A 27,246-nucleotide genomic window follows, 5' to 3' on the forward strand; every position below is an offset into this window, starting at 1 on the left:
GTGTCCTGTCAATAAAATGCTCGAGACATTTGCCATAATTGTGAAATGTGATTAGCTTTCGTTTCTCCTACGAAGCAAAACCAAAACAAAATGTCACATAACGCTGAAAGTCATCCTGCCAGCACAATATACCTTAGAGTCGGGGTTAAATACACGAGGCAAACACTGTTATACGATGATTAAAGCATGAAAACAAGGCACAGTCCAGTGCTGGCGGTTCACGCCTGGGCCTGATTTCCTTAAAGATAAATCTAGGTCCGCCTGTAAGATTACACTGCAAGCACGTCTGACGGTCGCAATGGAGCAATCGCCCGCGCTGCTTTCGGGTAAAAACGAGCGGCTTAAGCAATAATGTGCGCTTTTCAGTCTTGGTCTGAACTTTAGCCTGACTCTAGATCGATGATAAATGTCTCAATTTCAATTTCAGTAGCCTTATTGTCTAACCAACCATCTCAAAGTCATATGACTGTCCAACACGTCATTGTCGCATGACATTCTACGATTGCCTAGGAATTTGCCTTCGCTAGCAGCCATGCCCTGTCTTTGACCTCTGATATGTCAGCTACCTTTGGAGGTACATTTGATTTTATACCGTAATATCGGCAATCAATTTCCTATAGCTACACACAGCTCGGCGTAACTACACCGCGCCACTGAGCTCTAATTTTTGACGATATTCGGGGTGTCAAATTGACCCCTTGCCTGAGTGCGCTTTCAGTCTCGCCAGTCATATTCATGTCAAAAATGCAAACACTTTTAACACGATTTTAAGCTGGTCGTCAACATTTCCACGTCGTTCAAAGTTTAGCCATATTAAGCCTAATCCATATCCATGTAGTCGGCCATGAACTTCAAAATCTGGACTGGAAGAAATGTGCTTTGTGAACGATCTTTGTGCAGACAGCGTGCTCTACTTCAGCTTGAAAGGCATGCAGTTGTGAAAGTGAGTTGAAGTGGCAATAGGGCCAAACAGGAATAACAAAAATGATAGCAGTGTAGTTACGCGAGGTCCGAAGATAGCATCTCAAGATGTTAATCTTATAACAATCTTGAAGATTAAGAAGCCAGTGTCTCAAGATGCTAATCTTATAACGATCTTGAAGATTAAGAACCACTAGCAACGCCTACTCCAATGGCAACACGGCCCCAAACTGGTCGACTATCTACAAGTAGTTGCTTCCGGATACGACATAAATGCGGTTGATTCCAAAAATAAATTTGTCAGAGGAGCTGCCACAGCACACGTGCGCCGGATTGGAACCCATAAAACGAGTTTTTTTTTTTAAAAGATGTCTTGGATTTCGCTTACGGCGTGGTGAAGTAAATCTGGAATATGACGGGAGTCACTAAGTATACCTCTTAGCGAAGTTATTACTCATATGTTCTCATCTAAATCTTCTTCGCTCTCATGAAATGCATCGTTATAACCAAGAAAGGCTTGGCGATCGTAGATTTTAACATTTTTCATAGTTTACCATTGACCGTTACCGCCCCTCAACATGTTAGGAGGTGCTGGTTAAACAAGTTAACAACGTTACATAGATTCGCTTATTCAGATATATATATATATATATATATATATATATATATATATATATATATATCATGCCACTACTGGTACTAGACATCTTGGTATGACCCAATGTCCTAGAGGTAGGAAACCATACCCCTGGTGCCATAGCTTACTAAAAATGAATGCTACCATTTCCAACATGCGTCTGTCGTTATCAAGGAAGATTAGGTATTTATGCCCTAAATTGCTTTCTAACGCTTGAGATAAATCCCTGAGCTCGAGACGTCACCAGTCATAAACGTCTCCACTGGTGGATAATCAAATGCCAGTAAGATAAAGTACTACCCTACAAAACAGCCGACATAAGGTTGTATATTAATGTAGCATAGCTACGTTAAGGCCAAGTCAGATCAATGCTTTCCTGGTATAGTGAATGAACCCACTTCTTACAACTTTGGAAATTCTTTCCAATGATGTATGCATTCTTGTTTTCAAGCGCATTAGTTTTGCCGTTACGTGATTTAGGTCAATACTAGGATCATAGATAGATTGGGATAGCCAACAGCAACGCGATTAATGATTACTTTGTTAAAAGCTGAAGAAGATGTGGCTGGCCTTATTTTCTATTGCCTAAACTCCACCGTTTCCTTCCCTTTCGTTTTGCACTAAGCGGTCTCGATTTCCATAAGTTCACATTACAGTACTCTAGATGACGTAGAATCGTATTCGAAGAAGATATTCATGAGCATTGGAAATGTCTCACGGTGCTTGTATCGGACTCCCGGCTTATGTGGGCTGTTTTTATGCGGGGGGGGGGGGAGGGTTGTTCCACTGGGATTTTTTACTACAAAGACGTTTGCACGAAAATGTTGAAAATCACCCGTGGGGCCTTTGAAAATATTGCAGCAATTTGTGTTGCGCAAGTTTGTTTTCATGGACTCTGAACTTTTATCTGAAAATTACCAAATGACAAACTAACGAACTGCGCTTTTTGCGTTTTTAAAGCGTTTTTTTCTGTTGGCACCCACACTTATACCGCATTTAAAAATTGTGTATTTGCTCATAATCGTACTCATCCTTAACGGAAAGTCCTGTAACCAACTGGCAGACTCAGCCGCGTAGTTTGAAAAAAGCGATTCACGCAGACCGTGAAGACCTCGACGCCCATACAGTTCCAGGATTGAAGGGCGCGTCGCGCAGGCCTTATCTGCTTCCAGGGGTGGTGAAAGTGTCCTTTTTGTCGCCCATTAAATTTTTGACGACAAATGCTCACCGGTAGCGTGACGCAATATTAGAGGACAAAATGGTCATTAAGTTCCTGCGCAGAAGCGTCATCGATTATCAGAAAATCACTCAAAGTATATTTCATCACTGCAATTTTCAATATACTACTTACGACCGAAACGCTCAATTATACTCTGTCCTTCAGCAAAGGTCAGGACAAGTGCTGCTGTTAGTAAAAAGGGAGCACCTGTCCCAGATTATAACATACCCCATCACAAGAGGGTTTTTTCTACCCTCGGGGCTTGCCGGGATCTCACGATCAAACTCGATCTACGGCTGGATTTGCTTTCCTCGACCACAAACAAAAAACAAGAGCGAATTACCTCGATAGCCTGGGCAGCAGCATGCATGGTAGATTTTGAACCAGTGGGAAGTAGAACGGTGAATGACGTCAAATATGCAGGTCTCTTCTAGGTCATGCCTGCTAATGAAAATGACGTATGCGCTTTGAGCCCCATCTCAACCGTCATCAAACTATCCACCATACCTTAGGCATGCCCCAAGCCGGCGCGACACGTTTTGACTGGTGGGCGCTTTTCGCCGCGCCCCAACAAGTACATTGTACCGAAATTTGTTAGTTACTTTACATCAGGCGACTTGTTCTTCCTGAACAAGATACTCGCCGTGACAGGAAGGGGGGGGGGGACAATACGACCCCCCATCCCCTACAGTTTTCTGAGGATGCCAGTGCTGCATTTTGTTCAGTCTCGCTCAAATGTTTAGTAGCCTCTGGGGCATCCATTGCGCGCGCGTTGACACCAAAAAAGTGTCCGGAGCGATTCTGGTTTCAGAGCAGCGACGTCTCCTTACGAGCATTGCAAAATGATACAGGGCCGGCCGGTGCGACGGGCGCAAATCGACGATTCTGCGGACCGCGCGCAGAGGGCTGGTACTGTTAACGAAACCGTACATTATGAACGTGGGCTCGAAACAGATAAAACTACATGCCATTATACCGAAAATTAAACAAGGGACACGCCTCATTATGTTTCATGTCACTTCACTGCATGGATTCGTATATATATATATATATATATATATATATATATATATATATATATATATATATATAAGCGTGCAAAGTCGATGTGGTTTGGTTTTTAGAAAAATTTGACTTTAGGCTTGGTTAAGTGGGGCCAACTAACAACAGAAGACTTCTTACTAGTCACCAAATCAATCATTGAAGACAGTTCACCGTTCGTTTGTTTTTTTGTGAGGCTCTACCTTTCTTAGGTTGCAAACGTCAGGGAATCCTCCCTCCACCCAACTCCACCAGTCGGCAGACCGGCGAATCAGGGTTAGGGTTAAATTGTTGGCTGTCATACTTTTTTATTTACTTTATATTCTGGGTTAAAAATCTGCATTTCACCTCATGAAAAGATCAGCTGCTCTTGCAGAATGACACAATTCATTACCGACATCGAAACATTGGTAGAAATTCAATCAGCAAGCCAAAGTTGCCCTTTGCATGCAAGAAGTACGCAAATCTAAGCTTACATGTGAGGTTTGTTGGGCATAATGCAGGAGTATCAATTCAAATTAATTTCTGTGATACTCCCCAATGTCCATGTTGGGGTGAGCCCTTCATTGCTGATTCCTCCCCAACCAATATTTCTGTCTGGAAAATTACAAAAATATATGAGAAAAGCTGACTTTAACACAAAAGCATCTTCTACGAGGCTTGGACGCAAAATGACCAGTGCAGTCGACGCGCCCGAAAACACTAATAAACAACAAAATTTTACGCGGCTTATTTATTGACCATGCTCCATGGGTTGCTAAACCCCCCCCCCCGCCACCCTAATCATGCAAAAAATTGACGCTTCTGTCAATATGCCACCACCACACAAACTACTGATTTCTACTATCAATGTAGTCTTCCTACAGGAAAGGCTGTCTGCCTTCCCAACTTGTGCTTAATGTGTACAGTAATTATGGTAAGGTTTCCATCAATTTCGCAGTTCAATGTTAGGACAAAGCATTAATGTTATGCATCATATTTGCTTCCATGTCATGTCATGCTCACACCTGCAAAGAAAATTTACATATGCATGAGCACTGCAGTGAATGACTTCCAGAGTTTTCCTGTTACAGTAGGGGTGCTATCATCGGAAAATAGCCAACATCGTTCTCAGACCAAATGCCGACCTTCCACTGACGTTCTAGGACAGTTGAACGATAGCACAAACCTCCCGCTGTTTGAAGTAAAACTCTTAGTGAAGAGGAAGATGACAATTAAACATGTCCTCCTCCCTCCTGATTACCTACATTTGCTACACCCCCACTCCTCACTTTCATTGTCTTCCCATGGCCTACATCATTGACTATCATATAAATTTCTAACAACCAAGATTCATGCTAGCAAGATGTTGGACTGTGAATGATTGCTTACATGTTACCAAAACATTTATTAAATAATTGCATTTCAAGTAGGGACATGGTTGTTGAAGGCAGGTTTGGGAGCAGTGAAAAGTTGTGCAATATACCCCCAAAATTTGGATATCTCCCAAATTAGCGCACTTTTAGGGGGAGAGGGTTGGACCCTCGAACTGAATAGGAAAGAAGGAATACCCCTGATTTAAAGATCTATGTGACTGGCAGCCACTCTCAATCAGGAAAAAAGCAACAATGACACAAATTGGCATTTCAGGAAAATCATCACCTCCTGTCATTCCCCTTCATGAGGAGCGCCATCAAACCCTAACATTAAACCTAGGGTTCTTTTCAAATGAAGAAGGGCTGGTCACTTGTGCCGGCTACAGTGAATCAACAGCCTTTTTGTTGTCTTAAAGAGGAGGTCTGGATAATCACAGGCGAATTTCTACCTTGATCGGATTTTCCTTTCGACTTACCCCGAATTGTCAATGCCTGACGACAGGTTGCTGAATCGCGGCATCGCCAACGAAGTTAGCAAGGCCAAAAATTAAATACTAGGCACGCATTTATGACACCACAACGCGAATGACACATGTAAAGCTGCAGTGCATTGAAAGTCACCGGTCACCTCATATCAATCGATTCGCAATGATTAGGAATGCCCCGCGGCCAGATGAATCCCCATGTCTAAATTTCTCATACTTTATACTATCTAGTTCGGGACACTGAGGGTCGGCTGTTAAAAACGACGAATCTGTCGACCGTCCGTGCTGAAGGAAATGCACTGATTTGTCGCCGATCTGCCATTGAGTCGGGCGACCAGTTAAAATTCATAGGATGTATTTGTCGCCGGGTTGCAATGAAACCTAGAAAAGATGCCATGGTGCTGTGGAGTACCACGAAGAGTCTTCACGGAAAGGTTTGCTCGCGTTGTGCGACGAAATGTATTACCACGGATGCATAATGTATCTGCAGTTTTAAGGCACAAATAGTCTCTTAAATAGCATTCATGTATAGGCTGCACCCTGGGTGAAACATTCGATGCTGCTTCATGTGTTTAAAAGGAATGCTCCACATTTGAGGAGTTAATGCGGCAGTTTGCCCACAGCGATTTTCCGGCTCTTCTCCACCAGGATATAGCTGGTTTTTATTTTAATTCAGCTACCACGCCTGAACCGATGCAGTTGGTGTCTGTTGTGCCTGCAGCGAACACACAACCAAAAGGAACATGCATTTGCACATTCTTTAAGGATGTAGGTAAACAAGCCGGCAGATCAATGTTAGTTTTGTTTTTATTTTGTTTTGCCTTAAAACGTTAGGTATCATGAGATGCAACAAGTTGAAAGTTACATTGCAGTTGTACGTACCTACTACCGTTGTCATTTCCTGTTGGCAAATGTACTCATAACTATGGTGAAAACGTATCTACAGCGATATCGTTGTCACCATTTGTCAGTAACCGGAAAGTTACCAGACAAGAGAGGTGCGCATGTTATGTCCAACGGGTAAGAAAGAACCCCAAGACAGGTGCACATGTGGTGTCCGACGAGTAACAACCCCAAGGTGGCCGGAGGTAGCATCCTGGGGACGAACAGAGGCGAACGCAAGCGCTGTGTTCAGTACTAAGCCTCATGCAACGGAGCGTAGGAGGTCTAGTACTATTCACCAAGACACTTGGCTAGCATTTTTTGTGGCATGCATTTAGGAGCAGTTTCAAATGTTACAAATTTGTATTAGCCCTAAACTGCAAGGTGTTCTTTTAGATCGAACAGTTAGGTAAATTAATCAGGAATGACTCGGATAGTGATGATGATTGGTGCGTCTAGTCGTCTCGGATCCCAGAGTCATTTCACGCTCGAAAGAAGCTTGGCTTCAGCCATTTATCCCAGTCGTTAGGGATTTCAAAATAGCTTACTTCGTGTCATGAAAAATGCCTAGTTTTATTTTGTGAACCTAGCTATGTGTTGCAATCCGGCGCTGAAGCTGATCGTGTACTCTTTATTATCTGCATGGTGTGATCTGTCACTGTTTGGAGACACGGTTAGTATTGTCTGTGAGCTATTCCCCACCCACCCACCAGCGGTGGTCCCTCTGCCTCACCTGACCTCTGACCGCCGTCTCACCGCCGTCTCCGCTGACCAGTCGGCCGTCGTTGCAGGTATCGAAGGAGTCGAAGCTGTTTGTGTTCCTCAGTCCCCTGGAGAGCCGGGTCTGGCTGTATGCCGGCGCCGCCTTCCTGGCCGTTTCCCTGCTGCTGTACCTGGTGGCGCGGCTCAGTCCGTACGAGCGGGTGCGCCTGCAGCGCCGCCGCCCGCCTGTCAACCAGTTCGGCTTGTCCAACACTATGTGGTTCGTCACGGGGACGCTGCTGCGCCAGGGCTCCGGAGTGTTCCCGCAGGTGACCGGCCGACCCGCGCGCGCGCGCACCGCCGCTGCTCCTCGTCTCGCCGTACCCCTCCTGCTGCCGCTGGTGATGACGAGGATGCCGCCTGCCTGCCAGCTTGGATGACGTGGGCCTGTAGGAGTGTTGGACCTCCGTGTTGCATGGCGGTGTATGTAGCGCACCCACAGAAGGGAATAGGGGTTCTTCCAACGATTATTACAAATCATTACAACACTGGTATTAGACTCCTGAAGTGCCCAGAACAAAGTCTGGTCGTTTTGGAACCATACGATTAATATTGCTTGTAGGACACCATCGGCGGCAAAATATGGCGTTGAGATTAGCAGGTGTCGGTAAAATTTATGGCAGAGTTTTTAAAATCGGTCTTGTACATATGGCTGGCTCGATGACACAAGGCGAAAAATCCAATGGGACAGAGTCCGTCCGAGATGAAAGCCAACACAGAGCCAAAATGTTTAAGGCAACCAAAGTTAAAGATGGTCTGCAATGGGCGGGCACGCTCTAAACACAATATCATAATCGTGGAAGTAAAAACCTCAGTATATCATAAGTTATATTTTCTGAGGCAATCCTAAGTTATCGATCGATACGCCTGTAGTGCACAAGCGCGATATATCACGTGCATGAAAGAACAGAGACATGAACGGAACGAACAGATGCGCATTGTATAATACTAAAAAGCAAGTTATCACCGACATGGCAAAGCCGTCAGTTTCTGCTCGCGATCAGACATGTGTCCTGCTCCTAAGATTTATTTTTGAGGACCTTGGTCCCGGTTTCGGAACAAGGAACCCATGAACAGGCTTGACCCCATGACCCCAGGAACAGCCTTGAAATCAAACTAAAGATTCATAAAAAACTAGCATTCATCGTAAGACAGGAAACCTGCCTGTGCATCCTCTGGATGCAGTCAGGTATGGACTGATGGACTGGAATCTCAAAAGTGGGAGTGCTGCTTGCTCTCTGCTCTTGCCAGATAGGTTGCCACAGCAGCCTTTTGTTCCGGTCGGGAAGTCACTTTTTGATACGTGCACTGCTGATGTGATCAAGATCGACATGCACTTCTTGTCTTGCAACCCTTCTTCTCGATCGTGTCTAGCAGGCGGCGGCAAACACTCCGCCCGCCACCCAGACTAGACCCTTCTGCGGTGCATAAAGCGGGCGCCAGGCCTCGTGGCCCCAGGCGAAGTTTACCTCCGGCCCGGGAGAGCTCCGTCAGCAGAAGTTGTGCCCCGGCGGGCGCGCGGCATTAGCCGTCCGATCGCATCTGGGCTGGCGGGCCGCCGCCGTGGCATCGCCCCAATCTCACGTCCGCCAGCCCGCCGCGCCGCCCGCCGCCAGCGCCAAATTGACGCGCCGGCATACACCCACACCCACACACACACTCCACCGGTTAATGCTGCCGGTAGAATGCGCCCTCAAAACGCCACGATGGCGACGGTAAACAGGAAACGGGCTCCTGTAGAGTGGATAGACGCATCTCACATGTGCGTCGTAAAACGACTCTTGGACCCCAGCGCGGTCTGGTTGGTGGGTGTGTCTATATAGATCGTCCATTTAGACGCTCGAGTGGGGTGTTCGGTGTAGAACTCCTACAAGAGAGCCGATGGGTGTGGCTCGATTAGCACATGGTCTAGGATTGCCTGTCCGGGATGTTTCACAGGGCAGCGTCTCTTATCCAGAAGTACTTTGAAGAAAGCAAAGCTCTCCATGGATGAGGTCGCAACGCGCGTCGTTCGGTCCTTGGCAAACACTCGACTGTGTGCGATCCTCCAGACTCTGACAAGAAGGACACCTTGGCACGACAGGTGTCGCTGTCCGGACCTCCCCGTGTGTTCGCCGGCCATCAGTCAGATTCACCACCCGATTCCTTTCCTCTGGCCGCGGCAAGGGACACGTCTGCGCGTGACACACGCTGTCCGGGGCTTTCCCGCAGGTGCCCACCAGTCAGGAGACGCGGCTCTTCTCTTTCATGAACCCACTGGCCGTGCACATCTGGCTGTACGTGTTGGCTGCATACCTGCTCGTCTCGCTCACCATGTTCGTGGTGGCGCGCGTGAGCCCGTACGAGTGGCAGAACCCGCACCCGTGCACGGCCGAGGACGACGTCATGGAGAACCAGTTCAGCATCAGCAACAGCTTCTGGTTCACCATCGGCACGCTCATGCAGCAGGGCTCCGATCTGAACCCGAAGGTGAGGTGTCGCGCACCGCCGGGCGCCGGCGCGGGGTCGCCGGTCGGTCCTGGGGCCGAACGGCTCGCGTGGCCGCGACCCAGGTCAGGTCAGGTCGGCGACCCTGTCCGCGTCCGCCCGGGCGGCGGCTGTTGCACACGGTGGCACCCCGCTCCCGGCTAGCCGGCGTGAGGCGGCACTCAGAGCGGCCCGGCCCGCATCCAAAGCACCTTGTTTGTCTTGTCGGGCAATTTGCATATCTGCTCTCTCGTCCACAGTTTATTGCGCCGCCAAGATCTTAGTGGAGACGGCCGGCTCACAGGGTGCTTCTATGTGTGGCAATGGCGGCACCTCATGCTTCGCGCTGGCTGAGGATCGCGGTCCGGGGCATGATCTTGCCAACATTTGAGGACTTCTGAACCTCGGTTGGTTGGACCCATTGCCTTGTAACTGAATCGGTGTAGCTGAGACGTGGGCGGATCGTGCGCTTGTTCAGTTTTCGACGCCGGCGTAGTATGAGATGCCTAGGCCACCAATTTCGGGTAGTTGAGCTAATGTTTGAGCCAACCGAAGATCCTCAAACGTAGTTGGCAAGTACGTTTACCTTTGGTGCTCAAAGACCAGCGTGCGTTTGCCACGAAGTAGCATGCGTATTACATGGGATGCGGCACAAACCCACGCACATTTAATTATCTGACTATGGAAGGCGCGAAAGCACCACTGGGGTGTCAAAACCATTCAAACGACCTGTGAGGTGTCAAATGACGCACCAAAGAGTCTCTTAAGTGTCACATGGCGGGCTTAAGTGCGTCTGCCTGAGAGGCTTAGCACTTAATATGACATCCACCGGGGTTCATCCCGTTTTGGAAAACCTGCCTTGGCCCCATGATGTATGGAGCTCTGGCCACAAAAAATGCATGATGGCTTGTGGGAATACATGTTAGTAATGTTTTGTTTGCAAATCAAATGACATCTTCGAATGTTAAGCCTTTCATATCAACCTTTTTCTAGATGGCAAAGTAATTATCTGACGTTCTTCTGAGCGGTGAGTGGTCTGTCTGTGCGAAGAGCGCGGTTGGCTTTTTAAACCAGCAGCAATTGTCCACGCGTTATAGGGCTTGGCAATCAGCTGGCAGCGAGCAACGAACAGATAAGAGTCAGCTTAGCGCGCGGCCAATCCCTCTTGGCGCCGAATTGATAGGGAGCGTGAATGCAGAGGCCTCTGGAGCGGCTGGCATGGTATTTTAGAGGGAAGATTTGTAACATTTGGCTCGTTCGTTGGCAGGAACTTCTCACAAATGTGACGGGACTTCTTCCGGTCCACAAATCCGAACAAAAGCACTGGTTAAACTTTACCTCTCGCGCTGACGTGGCTCCGTGCCAGAAAAGAGCCGTCGTCGGACATGGGGATCCGGTACCTATTCCCAGCTCCCTCGGGACTGCACTGGCGTACAGTCAAAATGAAGCACCGTTATATTACAAATGGATTGCAACAAACTGTGCTATTCTAAGTGTTTGATAAGCCTGGGAAATATAAATGCCTATGGTAGACTGCATGAGTGGCATATGCGACATTGAGCCCGTTTTGGCCCAACATGCGCTGAGGTCGTCGAGTTAATCGAATTGAGCAAAAACAAAAAACAAAAACAAAAACAGAAAAACAAACGCCTGTTGGAAGCTGGTTTAATTTTAAGCGTGCAAAATGCTCGCATCTAGCGTAAGAGATTGTCAAACAGTGTACGCAAAAGCTACCGGGATGGTCGGACAGCGACCCGCTTCACCGTTACCTCAACGTGTCTGTTAAAGAGAGTGTTCCCGCCTGTACTAGTGCATTCCAAAAGTAAGCTCTGTTTGTCAGTGTACAACGCATGCCACGCGTTACCGGTGACTCGTTTTCGAAACAATTTATCTGTTTTTTTCAATGCAGTTCTTTCAGCGATGTACAGGGCGCTATTTGGCTTCGCGGAAGCTCTGAATGGAGACATGTTTGCAATACTGCGATATAGCCGAGCCCAGTACTGACTGCGATGGAGATAATACCTGCAAAGGTGATCCTTCACTCGAGAGGACAACCAGGAGTCACTCGGAGCGAGATCCTTAACGTACGGGGCCGTCTCAGCAGCGCAGCGTTGACAGCCAGAATTTCTGTCACAACAGCGGCGCGATAAGGCGGAGCGTTGTGGTAAAAGATGAGCCGGTCGCCTGTCTGCCCTGGATGGGACGCATATGATATCCCGTAGGTCCTTCGCCACAACTAAAAAGGACATTCTTTTGGAATGCACCTTGTAGAAGCCGTCATAGAAATGTCCTGCAATGAATATGTGAGCCGGTTAGCGAAGCACATGGCACTAGAATAGTGTCGCACAACCATTTTGGGCCATTACCTCGTGAGGACCGATCGAATTATGAGGACCTCCGAACTAAACAGCACTGCACATTAAGCATCACCTATAGCTACACCACTCATGAGAACAAGATCATAAAAGTGCCTGCTAGGTGAAGAGAAGCGCCTGTGTGCAGGCAACGCGAACCAAATCATATGATTGAGCTTTCGGCATCCTGGCCGCTGTCAGTACTTGTGGGAACAAATCTTTCTAGGTTTTTTTAGCTGACATTTTCGTCAGCTTGTTGTACATGGCGGTGAATGTGACAATATCACTTTCCAGTCAGCGACTACCTGGCTGGTCTTGTCTGGACAGTCATTTTGCAAGACTCATGGTTGCCGCCACGCCTGATTTGAAGTTGCGATATTTTCGGCATTAGCCAACGTTGTATGCTGGAAGTTACCTCCCAAAAACTACTTGATGTGTGCTTTAAATTTCATAACAATATATGTGCTGTTCGCTTTGGACGATCCAGCTGTACTTGCCAGTGCAGATGAACCCAACGGGGGGGAGACATGCTCCAAAGGGAGGATACGAGGGTTTCACGATTTGACTATATCGCAATTCCCCTGGGACCCTCGCATCCTTCCTATGGAGAAATTACCCCCCGGTTGAACTCGTCTGCACTAGCAAGTACAGCTGGATCGCCCAAAGCAAACAGCAGGTATATTGCTATGAAATTAAAAGCATAAACCAAGTAATTTTTAGAACTAAATCTCAAGCCTACAACGCTGGCCAAAGCCGTAAACATCGTTATTTCATATCAGGCATGATGGCGACCATGAGTGTACTGTCGTCTAGCTAATCAGTCTGCACGGTCGCGTGGATTCGCCGCAGCGCTGCGTCGAAGCTTTGGCGCTGCTGATGGACGGTGGCGAATATCTCACGTGCCGAAGCGTAACTCACCGTAATCCGATGCATTGAAATGCTTTGCAAAAAGTGTTATTACCCGTTATAACCTCGAATGCCACTTGAACTGAAGGGCAACCTAGGCATGAAGATACGTGCTAGCTACTGAAGTGGGATTTCAAGCAACTAGCATCGCAATCCGGATCGGACATGTCTAATATATAGGAGTGCGCGTCCCGTTAAGTCTCGTACAAAACGTTAGCCCTTTCCTTTCAACAATCATGCATTAAGTACGCAGATAGTCTGATAGACATCTGGTCAGATCCGGGACGCTGTGCTCACTGTGCCATGTAATGGCGAGAAGAAAGGGAAAGAAAGTCAAGTCAAGTTCAACAAATGAAACGAAGACGAGTGACAACGATCAGTACTGTGCACATACGATGCGGTAGATACGGTCGAAAAACACGCAGATAAAAGGAAATAACAAACGCAGATAACATAACATGAATAAGATAGCATAACATAGATAAAATAGCAAACATATGATGCACTAGTCAATAAAGATAGATCGCAGATAAGGGCAAGATATCCTTCTTCGTGCACAGAACACTAGGCCGGGAAAAAGTTAAGGGCCAAACGGGGCCATCCAAAGGAAAATTTGATTACATGATGCGCCAACACACTTGCTGTGGCAAGCAATCAAACATTGACGAAGCCGCACGTTAAGTATGCGCATCGCCATGTAAGTTGTAACGTGATTGCTAGACCTCGGCTCACATTGTGCAGATTTAGACACTGATGAATAAGGAGTTGAATGTAAAAAATGGACGAATTAATGAAGACGGTGTCCCGATTCACCTCGCTGTTTAAAAAAGCAAACATTTCCAAACGCCCACGCCTAGTCGGAAGTTGCAGACGCATGCCAATGTTTCCGCTTTTGTGTGTCTCGCTTCCCACCTGTCCTTCCGCAAACGGCGCTCCCTGCTCTCGGAGGATGGGCAATCATGCTGCCTGGCGGTGAGTTCAAAGTCAAACTGAGGTAGGAACGTGTTCATTGACAAGCGCCTCTTAAAGGGATATCCCATCTTTTTGCATCTTTCAGTTTTTGTGAAACCAAACGCTGACGATTTGATCAGTCATACCAATGTTCTCGAAAGCCTTCTGCTCGGCCTAGAATCTTAATTTGAAGCACCTGACGTGCGGGAGAAACCTCATCTGACGTCCTGTTCACCACTATGAAAGTTACGCATTTCATTTGCCTTGCTTTTTCCGACGTGGGTGTTCTGTTCTATAGGGAGCACACTACTTTTCTTACATGTTTGTGTAATATATGCTACGAAAGTTTCAGCCGCTCCCTTTAGTCTAAAATACATGCAGGCATGAAGGTTTTACCCCGCGAATTCAATTCAATCCACTGCTGCTTTTATAGGGGATACACCAAAACCCGTTCTCGGTGGCTCTAAGTTGCTATGCCATTAAGACAAATAAGGGATGGGCGGGTAAAAAAAGTTGGGTCCACTATGAGTATTCATCAGTTTTGTAGGGCGTGTGGGTCTGATCGCTCCAATGAGATGAGCTTCTTTAAAGCAGATCTTTCGGTGTCGGAGCAGCAAGGTCAGATGTACGCACCACCAAGGCTATTATTACTGAATGCACTCAATCAGAACGACTTCGATACGGAATGTGTTGGCTGTAAGATGCCTCATAAGCCATCCTCATGCTTGTTTGGTATGGATATATTTTTCATTGTTGTTCATGCGTTTTCTGGAACGAGCAGCGTTTAAATGCTTCGAATTAACTTTTCAACTTGAAACCAATGGAGAAAACAACAACACCGCCAACAACAACATGAAACACCAACACCGCCGTAAAAAGTTTTGCTTTGGACCGGCTGTGGCCGCTTGTACCCAGTGACGAGTTGGTTTATGTTTCCCGCTGCTTCAGCATGTTCCACGTCTGCGCTTGCGTGTGAATCGTCTGCAAGCATGCGGCAGCAATCGCTTTGAGACATCGCAGTGGATTGTTTGTCAAACGTGGACGAAGCGACTGAAGGAGGGGCGTCATGCTCCTCATTCAATCGCTTGAAAGATGAGTGTCAAGCTCCTCATTCAATCGCCTGAAGGAGGAGCGTCAAGCGATTGTCTTCACCTATGAGTAACACGATCTCTGTGAAGAAGCTGGGTTACCATTCGATTAGTACGTGCTGTCTGTGTCCACCACTAACAACTGTGTGATGTGTATCAATCAAATAAAATCAACCATTATTACTTTCAGGCTATTTCCACCCGCATCGTTGGAGGCATTTGGTGGTTTTTCACACTGATCATCATCTCGTCGTACACAGCCAATCTAGCCGCCTTCCTCACCGTCGAGAGAATGATCACGCCCATAGGTAAAAGCCGTTGTCCACCGTTGTAAAAGCCGATATGACACACAACATGTGTTCACAAGATGTGACAAACAGCCGATGTTCGCCGTATGTGACAAACGGCCGATGTGACACAGGATTTGGGGTCTTGTGCCCGTACTGTGGGTACTTATTTGGCTTTCTGGAGTGGTCTTACCTAAATAAGGGACGTTTTGAACTTATTGATAACAAGCATAAAAGCTTAAGTGTTTTTAAGGCCCACGAGCTTAAAAATGAGAGTAAAGATAAACATACGAAACCAGAAAAGCTAAAATGAATGTGTCCTCAAACACTTTAGGACAATACTCGATGGATATATAAATTAAGATATTTGATAATTTGAGGTATTTGACACACAGTCACTACTTTCGTGCATTTCAATATTTTTATGAAAAGCGTTGCAACTTTAAAACTAAGATCGCAGTAGTACGCCTACTTCAGCAGACTTTGGCGATGGCGTAATATATGAAGGTCACCACTTCTGGGAGCGTGTTGCTGATACTCGTGTGCTCGTTCTGTTGCAGAAAGTGCGGAGGACCTGGCCGACCAAAGTGACATCAGCTATGGTACTCTGGAGGGCGGATCCACGCTGACCTTCTTCCGAGTGAGTTCGTCAATCCATTTCGGGCTAAAAATATAGTAATAATATATAATATATAATAATAATAATAATATGTAATATATAATAATAATGATAATAATAAAATATATAATAATAATAACAATAATATAATACAATATAATATAATAATAATACCTAATGTATAATACAATATAATATAATAATAATACCTCGCGTTTCCACTTCCTTGAACTACCGGCATTCATCAACAGCGTCAGCAGCATTATCATTTACAGATTCGTTGGACTTCAGGAGACAGTTTTTACCACTTGAGAAACTTCGGATCTCTCCGTCGTGCAGGGATATTAGTCGAGTGTTCTTGCAGCTGGTTTACTTTTTGTTTGCTGCTTGGCTCGGTTACAGGAATTTGTCGGTGAGTGCGAGATTATAAGCTCGTTACCAGACTTAAGCGAACAAAAATAGTGATCTTGGTAAAAACCTTTATTCCAGGACTCGAAAATCGACACATACAAGAAGATGTGGCGTTTTATGGAAAACAAAAAGCCGTCCGTGTTCACAAAGACGATCGAGGAAGGAATATCCAGAGTCCTGCAGGGAAATTATGCTTACCTTGCCGAGTCGACCACTATTGATTATATCGTGAACCGGAACTGCAACCTCACTCAGATTGGCGGGCTGCTCGACTCCAAAGGCTTTGGAATTGCGACAACAATGGGTAAGTATTGCAAAAATGTCGAAAATGTTCGTCACTCTATGTTCATTGGTCATCGTGTGTTGAATAAAGTCAGTGCATTTTATGCAAATGAAAAGGATGAAAGCACAACCCGAGACATGCATGCCAGCATGCAGTTTTAATGTTCGTGGCGAATGGTAGCTGAACAAGTCGATTTGCTTTTGGTGTAGTTAAAGTGCTACAATTTTTGGTGCGGTAGCCGGACTTTGACCATAGAGTCACATTTGTAGTTTCCTGTATTTTTAATGAAAACGCTTAAGTAAAACACCCTGCCTCTTTCTTGCGGTTGTATTGCTCTTTTGTATTCGACTCTTCCCACCCCTCCCTCGCGCTGACGACGGTGGGGGGGGGGGAGGGGGGGGGGCTAGGTATCCGCTCTCTCCAATCTTTCTCAACATTTCAGCAATAGCTAAAACTGGCTGATGCTCCTGAACCGAATTTCTGAATTGAAGTACTCCTGAAATCTGACATACCTTCTCTTACTTTAACTTCACGCATACTCTTAGTCTGCATGTGCGCGTCATGTCAGTTCCGTGATATGGAGCAGGTTTAGTCGAAGCAAGCAGGACCAAAGTGTAGCACAACTTCATATAAATCAAACTGTGGTGGTCATGGTTTGTTGACTAAGCGATGTTATTCCATGCACTTCAAACACCATGCGATCGTCATAAGTCCCTGGCCCGACTTCGACCTTCAATACGCACTGCATTCTTCGCCAGACGTGGTGCTGTGAGCTCTAGCAGTGCATCATGGGTCACTGGCCTAAGCTAAAACTTAACTTGCGGTTTGGTTCAAATCTGGTATGACTCAAATATTTTTGACTCCACTCATGACTGCTGCCAGTCAAAAAAGGAGGTCACCGGTTGGTAATGTCACTTCTCGTTCTCTGACCAAAACAAAATGACATCGATACTGTATGTTTGCCGGTGCCAAACACTCGCTGTCGATACGGATTGTTTATATGCAGTTTTGATAACATCTAAGGTAGACAGGTTCGCGCGGAGATAAGCTCGAGAGGCGTGATTTGGAGAGAACCACATCAGACAGAGAAGTACGTTTGACTGGAAAAGTACGTTTGCATTAAGATTTGAGCTGACCATTGAAACTGGATGGATTTCTGGGGTTGGCGCCTACGCCAAGCAGTATTTGTTGCATAAGCCCTGGCTCCACCATCCGATAGTGAATTCCTGGTGAATCGTGGGGCATTTTGGCGAAACGTTAACGCGCCGGAACGCCCGGTAGGCTCCATCCTACTATCTGACGTCAGTTGACCTTTCGCGTCACTGCTCCCACCGGCTGCAGACCACCTCAGTCAGGGGCAGATAGTGATTGTCTGAAGCGACGCAAAGCCAACCCAACGCGGGTGGGTGAACAAAGGCCAGGCGTTCTGACCGCCGGAACTGGAACCGACAAACACTACCTTGACCCTGGCCTTAACACAAACATGATTTGTGCATGACCCATCAAATAGCGTTCCATTCGTCCCCTAGCCTTTACGGTGTGAAGATGCCAGGTGTACTTCTCCCTCCACTCTCCCCCCGCCAGCCGAGCGAGGTTTGCACGGACCGACGTCAGTGCCCGGGAAAGAAGTATCGGCAGTCCAGGACATTATGAGAACCTAAAGTACATGGTATGAGCCTTGCACCTTATGCTTATACACTTAATCCTGGCGGGATAAAGTTTTCTCCGTTGAGCCTTCAGCACCGCCACCGATGTCCGCAAGCTGGAGGAATTATGAGCATAAATAGATGACCAACTAAAAAAAATAAGTGATAAAGATATTACGCCAAAGACAAAATGAACCCACGAAAAAACAACACAAAATCGCTGCATATTCTCGTCTCTACATGGTCGCAGAATGATACCACCGCGAAGGATGGCAAATGCGACCATCTCACTCTGCGGCCACTCTGATGTAGCTTTCAGTGATGTTGTCTTCTAGATAGCGGGATCTGGCACCATCTACACGGTCAGATTTAGTTGCTGTTACGCATATATTAATCAGACGGTCCGATGTGTCGTGATCGATTTATCATCTCATCTGTCAGAATATGAGCATATCCAGTATACCACTGAGATAATATGACTATCGTCTATCATCAGACCAAGCTATGTCATAGATCAGTGTATCAGGTCCGCCAGCTGGTCATTGGATTTGGGACACCGTCGGCAAGTCTGGCAGATCTGGCAACGTATCTGAAAGGCACCCTCTGCCTTTTGTCATGCTCTGAATCGACACAAGTCTAGGTGCAGGTCTCACCGGATAATATCTTAACTTATTATGATCCTAATATATGTAATGTTATGACAGTGACGCTGACCAAGTCGTGGCCATCCGGAACGCCAAACGTTTGACTCCCATCCATGGTCGCTGCCTGCGCTGTGTCTGGGTGGGCAAGCTCTCCTTGGCAGAATCCACCCAACCTGGGCTGTAGCTTGAAAAGCTCTCTGTGGCGTAGACCCTTTGGCCCGGGCAGCGGCTTAGAAAACTCTCCGTGGCGAGACCCCTCTGATCTGGGATGTGACCCAGACAGTTTTCCGAAGCGGGACCCATCTGACGTGAGTGGCGTCTCGGCAGGCTCCCCGTGGCGAGACCCGATCTCGCTGGCCATCCTGGAATTGCAGGAGAAGGCCGTTATCCACACTCTGTACAACAAATGGTGGAAAGACAACGTCGGCTCCTGCAACCGCGATGACAAGAACAAAGAGTCCAAGGCCAGTGAGCTGGGCGTGGCAAACATAGGTGAGCTCCCGGTCCGTGCGAAGAGACGTGTTGGAGTCATCCGTTCCATAGTCACCCTGCTTCTCAGCAGGCCGGGCGGGCGTGATCAGACGTTTTAGGCATGTGGCGAACAGCACGACGAATGTCGGGGTTGTTCGGGTACCCGGGGACTGACTCACATTAAGCCTACGACCTTCCCATAGCTATGCAGCCTAGGCCGTCAAATAATGTGCCCATATATAGCACCGCGTAATGGAGCGGCTTTGGCCGCGGTGCTCAGGCAGCTTGCGTACGCTGAAATCCTTAGCTGGTCGCGCCTGGTAGCCAGGCGCCACTCCTCTTACTGTCTGTCCCGCCCGTGTTCGGCACAGGGGGCGTCTTTGTGGTGCTGCTCTGCGGTCTGGCGTTCGCGGTGTGCGTGGCAATCGTGGAGTTCTGCTGGACGGCGAAGCGAAACGCTCAGCTAGATAAGGTAAGACCGTCCCGTTCATCGCGCAACTTATTCAAAGATTAACTTGTAGAAAAACGTTTGCATTCACTGGGCATGCTTTTACTTGTGATGCTCCGTGTACTTCCCAGGAGAGCACAAGCCTTTCCGTCCTGCCCGTCAGCATTGTCACACCATGAAACCCAAGATGGCCAGTACCAGTCAATAATGCTCTGACACAAATAAGTACTATCAGTGTTTATACCCGTGCTGACACCCGTATCCGTCTCGATAGCTTGCACCAATTAGCTTTTGTATTTCTTGAAGCATACATCTGATAGTTTTAAGTCCTCACCCCTACTTGTACCATTCTCGCAATGTTCTTCAGATCCCACTGTGTAGCACTCCCCCATCGGCCCGGCCCACGTGTATAGGACCTCCAGTTGAGACGCGTCATGTGGTCGAGCTCGCTCGTGACCTCTGATTGGCAGCAATCACTGTGCTCCGAAATGGTGGAGGAGCTGTGCTTCGCCATGCGATGTCACGCATCTGATCAGCGTCCAGCTCTGACCCGCCACTGCGACCGCTGCATGACGCCGGCAACGGCGGGCATACCGCGCGGCGCCCACGACCCGCCACCGCTCAACGGCAGCCAACAGGTCAGCCCGCGCTGCCACACAGGGAACCAGCAGGTCAGCCCGCGCTGTCACACGGACAGCCAACAGGCCAGCCCGTGCTGCCACACAGACAGCCAACGGGCCAGCCCGCACTGCCACACATGCACAGCCAACAGGTCAGCCCGCGCTGCCACACAGACAGCCAACAGGCCAGCCCGTGCTGCCACACAGACAGCCAACAAGTCAGCCCGCGCTGCCACACAGACAGCCAACCGGCCAGCCCGCGCTGCCACACAGACAGCCAACCGGCCAGCCCGCGCTGCCACACAGACAGCCAACCGGCCAGCCCGCGTTGCCACACAGACAGCGAACTGGTCAGCCCGCGCTGCCACACAGACAACCAACGGAGCAGCATGCACTGCTACAAATGCAGCCAACAGGCCCAGTGACGTCACATAGGTGCGCAAGCTGGCAGCGGGTCATTCGCAATTGTACATAGGCAGACTGCGGGCCAGGTCGCATCCGCACGCGGAGAGCAAACAGAGCAGGCCACAATTGGATACAGTCAACCATTAGCTAAGGTCGTAAGTGTGCAGACGGCCCGCAGGACAGATCAGAGGTGTACCGTGGTGACTGTTGACCGAGCGGCGAGGCGAGTAAAAAGCGGAACAGTTTTTGTACGTTTTATCGAAGATAACTGATGTGTACGCCACTGGGTCAATGGTTTTTGCTGCGAACCTTGTCCTGCTACACAAGTGGAGCCAGTCGAGGCATCGTCGCTGGGCGGCGACACATCACAAGCAAAGTGCCCGCCTCGGCTTTACGATGCCAAGGCTGGCGGATAAAGAGGCCGTTTAACTGACTGACGCACGTCATTTACCCAAACACTAACAGGACCTTGCCTATCCGAGAAGAGTGGCGCGTCTAACTGTTGCCATACAAGGGGACCTCACAGGCTGCACTAAGGTTTTATGGAGTAAACCCTGGACTGTTTGGAGTCGCGGTTCTAAAATTTGAGGTGCATGATTTTTTGTCGGTTTTACGTGGTGAAATTGAGAAATTTCTGACTTTGGCAGTTTGCGACCCATGGTCTCTTTCTGGAGGTTTGCATAGACATTTGCTTAAAAAATGACAACCAGCGTTGAACTGCCTTTCTTATTGATATCACTTTGAAGTGCAAGTGCACGCATGCTGAAGTCGAGTCAAGACGTTTTCAAGTTCAGGTTATTAAAGGGCAATCTAGATCAGGTTTTGACTTTTGTAACTTGATGTTACTCTTTAAAGGTGTCATTACGATTTGAACCTTGATGGCGGTTTTGATGCAGTTTGACGAGAGCTTCTTAATGTTATGTCCCGCGGAGCATCAACTTGCTTAGTTTTTTAGATCTTTGGAGGGGGATCTTTGAGGTCTGCTCACACATAGGGCGAAGGTGGAAAGAAAACTACCACAAGGCGAGGGCAAACCGGTCGGTGCAAGCTACTAGGACGGCTTATATATGGATGAACATAAGGGCGAGTGATCCAGCACATGGCCAGCCTGGCGTGCCCAGCAGACCGAGGAGCAGACAGAACAGCATGTCGGTAGCCGGACGGCTGCCGTGCGCTCGGCCAGAAAGATATGGCGACACCTCGACACAGTGCGCCACAGTCCGACTGAGGCCAAGGCGGGCCGATGTTTTGTCGTTTGGGCTGGCTGAAGGACGACCGCCAGCACATGCTCCGAACGCCGCCTCGTGTCGGCGCCGCCGGCGCTGCGCGCTGGGCTGTCCAACGGATCTGGGCAGGATAGACGTGGCCGAGTCCGTGGTCGGCACCACATGTCGTGCAGGTACCGAGTCACTCACCTCGCACGTGCAGAGGGCTGGCTGTGACGGCACCGCGCTTCTCCGTGCGGATGAAATCCAACGGCGCATCAAAGGAACCGAATGCACGTAATTCACTGACGCGTCCAGTGCACTTATAATGCGATTGGCCTCAGGCTGCGAGCCTTTATGACCGTGTTGCTTCTCAATTAAGGCCCTATTTCACGCAACTACATTCATCACAAAACCTACCTTACAAAAACATGGTACGTCACACCGCGTATGCGATTCAGCTGATTATGCAAGTGAACCTGATCTGAAACCGCCACCGGCCAAAATGAAGTCGATTCCGGAGACTGATTCGATTGCGCTTTAGTCAGTCACAAGTCAGCACAGACGTGGAAAGACCAGTGCACCTGCAGAACGCGTATATCACCCCAAACGCGGACCCAAACCGCTTGGTGGTTGTACTATCCGATCGAACTGGTTTTGCGAGGTGCTCGGTGTTTATCTGTTCACGCAGCCGGCGATAGACTCCAAGTCACCTTATCAGTCAAGTGCCTCTCCTCGAAATGACTTCGTAGCGTTCAACACACCCGAGTTAAAGGTCAAGTGCTAGGGCTCTTTTGTTCTTTTTATGGGGGGAAAACACAAATGTGAACTGTTTATTTAAATGGCTTTCGGTCAGAAGTGCCCTTTTTAACCATTGTGTACTGTTCCCACCAGGCGTTCATGTTTTTTTCGGTTTGCATACTCCTTTCTTGTGCCTTTGTGGAAGAGCTCATCAATGTGTGCGCATTGTTATTTTTGATACTAAACATTACAATGCATGCCATTACATAAACCCGCTATGCCATGTAAGTTGCATATTCTCAAGCCGTTAACGTGATGTGTCTGTCAAAATATTCGCGTTATTTTCAGGGCACAAATCAAATAGATAAGACAGGATTAATAGCCTGAATGCCCGTAGAAAAACCATGAGAATGTGCAAATGAGGTGTATTGTCCTGGCTATTCCGTGAGAAGTAAATATGTTAGTGCTGTCTGCCCAGACACATAATGTCCCTTCCAAATGAGCTTTATCGCTTACTTGCGTGATTCATATCAAATTTGACACGTTTACATGCCTTTGATCGCTTCCTTTGCTCTCAGTTGTTTTTGTCTTTGAATTGCATATATTGATAGCAGTGGCCAGCGGTTGACTACATCGACGATTTCATCTCGGAATTCAACAAGTCAGTCGTATGCAAACCACTTTTAACAAGCCTACAAACCCCTGGCCAGGAGGCGTAGCCCTGTCCCAGGCTCGTTTGTCGGCGCCTGTCTGTTGCCAGTGGCCTGTCGCCAGAGCCATCACTGATGCACCGCCTGTGTGACCCCAGATGGCGGGTGGCGAGCCGCACTACGCGGTGGCTGGACGGTACTGCTTCACGCCCTGCCGCGACTCGGAGGTGAGGCCCGCGCTCGGCTCCCAGCCCAGACAACGTTGTCAGTGGTGTTGTCAATAGCGCTGCTCCCGGCTCGGCCGCCCAGCTCGGCTGCCCAGCTCGACCTCATTGCTCGATTGCTTTGCTCGGCTACCCTGCTCGGCTACCCAGCTCAGCGGTCGCCCAGCTCGGCTGCCCGGCTCGGCTGCCGCCCGGCTCGGCTGCACAGCTCGGCTGCCGAATCCCACCGGGTGTTGTTTGCGGTGCTGAAATATCCACCCATGACTGATGCATTAGAAAGAGAGGGGCTTCATTTGTGTTGGCTCAGTGGGCTACCGCAGCCGTTGTATCTCGTCGAAGTGTTCTCAGACGATCTCTCACATTGTGCGCGTCATGCTAACGTGGTCGGATTAGCTGACTGGCGTCTCAGATGGTGCGGCGACGTGACTGAAGAGGGTCCAGCTCTGAGATGGTGCGGGGGCGTGACTGCAGAGGGTCGAGCTCTGAGATGGTGCGGGGATGTGACTAGAGAGGGTCAAGCCCTGAGATGGTGCGGGAACGTCACTGCAGAGGGTCGAGCTCTGAGGTGGTGCGGGAACGTGACTGGAGAGGGTCGAGCTTTGAGGTGGTGCGGGGACGTGGCTGGGGAGGCATCGAGCTCTGAGATGGTGCGGGGACGTGATTGAAGAGGGTCGAGCTCTGAGATGGTGCGGGGACGTGACCGGAGAGGTATTGAGCCCTGAGATGGTGCGGACTCGTGAGTGGAGAGGCATCGAGCTTTGAGATGGTACGAGCTTGTGAGTGGAGAGATATCGACCGGACCTGCACTGGCTGACGTCAGAGACACTCAGATCTTTGTGAACCGGGCAAGGCTGGTTGGCAGCTGTCATCAGTCAAACAGTTGCCACCCGACTTTGTGACCGTGCTAATCAACTCAAAAGGATTCGATTTGGCTCGGATGACGGGCCGTCGTCAGCTGAGTGTTGACTGACCATGCAGACTACCGGCCGGCCACTCATCTTTAATACTGCGTTATCTCGAACGCTACCCGCGATATTCCCGTCATTTTACCGAATGTGTGCTTATTGCCCTCAGGACAATGGAGTGATGAAGATGATGGAGCTCTCTCGAAGATCACCTCTTCCTGAATATGAGTCGTAGAAAATGCCGAAGTGGAGACCAGCATCTTATGAACCGTGTGCAAGAAGTACCACTCAGTGGAGAGAATGCTGGATGATGCGTGCACCACTGAGTGGGCAGGAAATCGGCCGAGCGGCCGGGGCGGGTGACGGGGTGGTTATGTTATTAACACATCGACCGATGTGGAGTGCGTGATATTTCCGCAGGCGAGAGTTCATTCAGGACATGACTGCACGAGCAGCCGACGGATGCTATGGCCAACCTCTCTCAAAACATGAACAGTGCGGTGGTTGCCAAGACGCAGATACACGCATGTAATGTGTTCTTTTGAAGACCGGTGGCACCGGATGGGGCTGTACACCATCATGCAGTGATGGGGTTATTTTGTGATGCACGCACTTGTCGCAGACATTGCTGCTACCGGTCGTCAGTTTGCTCGCAAGCCTTCGACGCCGACGTCCCACGCGTTTCACATTCGCTCCGGATCACAGCAACCATCTTTATGAGTAAAATGCTGGTTCATCACCCGGTGTGAATGTCGCAGTCACCGAGCTCACCCGGTGTGAATATCGCAGTCACCGGGCGACGCTGAACGCGGCCAGCCGCCGGTGGCGTGGCGTAGGTTTGCAAGTTCATTGACCCTCCGTGCGAAACGCCGAGGTGCTGTTGAAATGAACGTTTGTAGCGCCATCTCCTCGTAGGGTTAAAAACTACTAGTTCACAGAGAGGCTGACTGGGAGCCCTTTTCACGGAGCTGATCTTTCCCCCTCAAGGGCTTATCATGAAGCGTTCGGTGTGTTGTTATGATGATAACTGTGGGGAACTTTTCTAACGCTTATTGCAGGCGAATATAGGATCTGGAGTAGGCGTATAGCATGATGATGTTTTGGTGGTAATACAGTGATCAGTCGCATTTCATTTTTGGTGCAATGTTTTGACGAATTTACGGTAGATACCTTTGCGTAAACAACGTTAGCTTAGAACGTATCCGAATGGCTGCCTCGTCATGTTGCAGTGTGAACAGCGTGTTTTGAGATATATTGACGATCCATACTATCAGACTTAGAATGATCTGCGTGCTCAACCATTCAATGCCATCGCAATTGCATGACACTAATATAAATCGTTCACAGGCGTGGGAAGGTTTCAAAAAGTGGGAGGGGGGGGGGGGGCAGACTCACGGCTTACTTGAAACGTCTTCTGAGAAGCAAGGTCCGAACCGCCGGTTGGGGAGGGGGGGACTAGAGATGGAAAATGGAGGACTTTGTCTGCTCTTAATCGAAGACAACACATTTCGGAGATAGGTAAATTCCAGTTGCTATGCCACATAGCAACACCTGCACTGCTGCACAATCTTGCCTAATCGACTCATCAGTATCATTTGGAAACACCAGTACCTAGTTTTCTAGCATTATTCATCCGTCTCAGCATGATTTCTACCGGGAAGGCCATAAGTGGGGAGGCATGTTGAATTTGTGAGAGGCACCTGCTTCTACGGTTGACAGGTCAAAATAAAGCCCGGGCACGGACTGGTCATAATTGTAGCTTCCAACATGCCCGAAAATCCAAAAGGTGTTCGTAAGCCGTGATTTGAATGAAATAAGCCTTTTTCACACCATCTTAACGAACTTTTGTCACACATCCTCAGCAGGACAAATTTTGGAAGCTTCGAATGCAGCCTGACAAAAACAATAATAGACAAAAGCCACAAAGCCTTGGTTTCTCCCTTAAAAGCTACTGCACACAATTTTGTCCCTTTTTGCATATTCTTGATTGAGCGCTGCTCCCACCCACCACCGACGGCCAGCTCCACTGATCCGCCACCCGCCGGCGACGGCCGCCACCCTGACCGACTTTGAACCGATTTGACGCTGCTTTGGTCCATGTTTTCAGATCAGCACTTCTACTTGTTGGTGTGATAAATTGGTTTGATGCCTGCAACACGTACCCATTTTCTCACTTGTCTTTCCTACAATATAGAACCATAACACCATACACCATAGGACCATAACACCATACACCATAGAATCATTATACCATAGAACCATTAAACCATAGAGCCATTAAACCATAGAACAAAATAAACTTTTGGAAAACAGCCTGCCTTAGGCATGGACTGGTCTACCGTGCATTGACTTCCACTCCTTCAAGATAACCGAGTTGATCCACTTTTACAGTGGGACGAAGGCATAATTTTTGAAAAGTCATACCTATATTTGTCACGGGCGTATAGTGTTTCACGTTTTTTTTGGAAAAAATTCGCGTTTCATCTGTCACGTATTGCCGACTTTCCGTGTAGCTCCATACAATTACTATTATTACGCTGCTATTTGACTCACAGTGTGATCACTTGAAACGACTACTACATAGCAGATATTTCCTGTGCATGGCTACCATTATTATCTC

At 48.4% G+C, this 27,246-nt stretch overlaps 1 protein-coding gene across 3 annotated transcripts in view; it reads left to right on the forward strand.

The window, feature by feature from the left end:
- LOC119103994 (glutamate receptor ionotropic, kainate 2) overlaps positions 1-24,896 on the forward strand; it is an 88,227-nt gene extending 63,331 nt beyond the window's left edge. The window contains exons 14-23 of one of the 3 annotated variants that reach the window (XM_037227709.1): positions 7,332-7,571; positions 9,514-9,771; positions 15,258-15,375; positions 15,915-15,994; positions 16,463-16,688; positions 19,285-19,449; positions 19,800-19,900; positions 20,347-20,514; positions 23,656-23,724; positions 24,796-24,896. In XM_037227709.1, coding sequence (XP_037083604.1) covers positions 7,332-7,571; positions 9,514-9,771; positions 15,258-15,375; positions 15,915-15,994; positions 16,463-16,688; positions 19,285-19,449; positions 19,800-19,900; positions 20,347-20,514; positions 23,656-23,724; positions 24,796-24,861 — 1,491 coding nt within the window. In that variant the 3' untranslated portion in view covers positions 24,862-24,896. The remainder of the gene's footprint in view (positions 1-7,331; positions 7,572-9,513; positions 9,772-15,257; positions 15,376-15,914; positions 15,995-16,462; positions 16,689-19,284; positions 19,450-19,799; positions 19,901-20,346; positions 20,515-23,655; positions 23,725-24,795) is intronic. The other 2 variants (XM_037227708.1, XM_037227707.1) reach the window with 2 other exon arrangements.
- Positions 24,897-27,246: the final 2,350 nt, after the last annotated feature.

The sequence above is a fragment of the Pollicipes pollicipes genome, unplaced genomic scaffold (genome assembly GCF_011947565.3).
Source record: "Pollicipes pollicipes isolate AB1234 unplaced genomic scaffold, Ppol_2.1 Scaffold_5724;HRSCAF=6776_pilon_pilon_pilon, whole genome shotgun sequence".
In the NCBI taxonomy this organism is placed as follows: domain Eukaryota; kingdom Metazoa; phylum Arthropoda; class Thecostraca; order Pollicipedomorpha; family Pollicipedidae; genus Pollicipes; species Pollicipes pollicipes.